The sequence below is a fragment of the Aplysia californica genome, unplaced genomic scaffold (genome assembly GCF_000002075.1).
Source record: "Aplysia californica isolate F4 #8 unplaced genomic scaffold, AplCal3.0 scaffold00310, whole genome shotgun sequence".
Taxonomy (NCBI): domain Eukaryota; kingdom Metazoa; phylum Mollusca; class Gastropoda; order Aplysiida; family Aplysiidae; genus Aplysia; species Aplysia californica.
The window spans coordinates 792171-794488 of NW_004797580.1; the positions used below are offsets into that span (position 1 = coordinate 792171).

The window sequence follows — 2318 nt, forward strand, 5'->3', positions numbered from 1 at the left end:
ATCACCTCTGCCCGACCTCACGTCCATCCCCACCCGCCCATCACTTCTCCACCATCTGCTCTGCGACGTCATAGATTTGTGTTGTGCCTCGCTCCTCGGACCACCGAGTGAAGTCACGGGGTACTGTGTTTCTGCTGATGGGCGGGGGCCGAGGGCTGTTGTTGAAAGCGTGTGGTCATCGAGTAGGACGTCATAGAAATGTGTGTGGTCCCCTTGCATGACGTCAAGCGGGTATTTACGCTCGCAGAGCATGACGTCACCACCGGAAAGATTTGTGTGGTCACCGTGCATGACGTCACTCAGATTTGTGTGGTCACCGTGCATGACGTCACTACTGGACAGATTTGTGTGGTCACCGTGCATGACGTCACTACTGGACAGATTTGTGTGGTCACCGTGCATGACTTCAGCGCTCGCCGACACAGCCCTGGCCACTAGAGATCTCCTTGCATCAGGCCCGTCCACCAGACGGTGACGTGTGAGAGACTTGTCCGACACCAGATCCGCCGTCAGGTCCTCGTCAGGTCCACTACTCCCCATGAGGCCGCTTCTTGTATCACAGCGTTTGGGTTCGATTCTCGGGGCAAACCCTAACTTCTCAATACTGAAAACGTTACTGAATGTTTCGGCGAGACGCGTGGTCTTGTCGTAAACGGTATCGTTGACGTGTGCCTGATTGAAAGTATCGGCAAGATGCATGGTCTTGTCGTAAACGGTATCGGTGACGTGTGCTTGTCTGAACGTATCGCTAGGATGCGTGATCTTGTCATGAACAATGTCGGTGACGTGTTCCCCTTGGTATGTGTTGCGAACGATATCGGTGACGTGTGCATGTAGGCCATTTTCGTTAAGGGTGTCGGTGACGTTTGGGTATCGGGCATTCTTGTGAAGGATGTCGGTGACGTGTTCGTGTCGGGTATTCATGTGAATGGTATCGGTGACGTGTTCGTCTCGGCCATTTTCGTTAAGAATGTCTGTGACGTGTGCGTGTTGGTCAGTGTCGCAAACGCTGCCTTTGACCTGTGCATGTCGGCCATGCTTGTAAATGGTTTCGGTGACGTATTTGTGTCGGTCACACTCGTCACACTCGTTCAGAGTGTCGGTGACGTGGGTGTTTCGGTGGAGAAGTGACGTACACGCCACGTGGGAGGAGACTCCATCCCGTCTAGATGACGTATGACCGTGAGTGACCGACCGTTTCTCTGAACCAGACACCCCTCCCCTGGGAGCATGCGAGGACACGACACCTGCAGCCGGCCGAGACGTACCACTGGCCACACGTTCGGGCATATCGGAAACGGCCACCACACTCTGCTCAGGGTCGACTTTGAGGCGACGTGACGACAGACGAGCTGATGACGTGCCAGTGTGTGTGAGGAGGTCAGTCGACGTGACTGGTCTGGGCCTCCTGGTGTGCCCAGCAGTCATTGTCAGTCTAGTTCTGCTCTTGTTGCCTGAGAGGTTCGAACCCAAACCTCTAGGGAACGCAGCTGCTGTCCTGTCCATGATGTGACGTTCTTCTTCGGTTCCAGAGTCACGTGACCACATGACGTCAGCCTCAGGACTGTGCTGTACAAAGAGAGGATATCTGGACAAACGCCCGCGGGCCTTAAGTCGTTCCGTGACATCTTCGCCAAATTTTATTACGTCATTTATTTCTGTGACGTCAGCTTTCGTTGTGACTTCAGTTTTCCTTGTGGCATCAGTTTTCGTGACGTCAGTTTCGGTACTTTGACCTTTCCCCTCCGGAAACCAGGACAGCTGGACATTCCTCCGCCGTTGACCACCGCCACTGGCTGTTCCTTTACTCACAGCAGACTGACAAGACAGACTAGAAGACACACACAGACGCTCACCCTCCCCTCGTGGTGTCTTCACAGCGCCACCTGTCACTAAACAGTTCTCAACAGTTGTCGCACCCTGCAGTAATCCACTTGGGATTATTTTTCTCCCCCGTACCGGATTATCACCCTCTGAGAGAGGAGGAGGAGAGGATGGAGAAGGAGGAGGAGGAGAGGATGGAGGAGGAGGAGGAGAGGGTGAAGAAGGAGGAGGAAGCAGTGACTCGTCACCGTCCATCTCCGATATTCCCGCGAACTGGAGACACTTCTTCACGTCACTAACGGGCATGTGTCGGAACATTCTGGCCAACATCTTGGCGTCCCTGAGTGACCGGAGCCGGTAGCGGGGGCGGCAGTAGGTGTCCTCACAGGCCGGCCACTTGGCCAGGGCCAGCATGTAGCTGACCGACGTGGACAGGCGGGAGGTCAGGAGGTTGTTGTTGCGGTCTCTTCGTGAGTGCACGCTGGGGAGGGGGG

General features: G+C 55.0%; 1 protein-coding gene across 1 annotated transcript in view; it reads right to left on the reverse strand.

The window, feature by feature from the left end:
* The window catches only part of LOC101850488, a gene marked incomplete at its 3' end in the record, with an annotated part of 13598 nt that continues 11280 nt past the window's right edge, over window positions 1–2318 (reverse strand). Inside the window, 2 exon segments of the mRNA XM_013084698.1 lie at window positions 1–1973; window positions 2073–2305. Coding sequence (XP_012940152.1) covers window positions 1–1973; window positions 2073–2305 — 2206 coding nt within the window.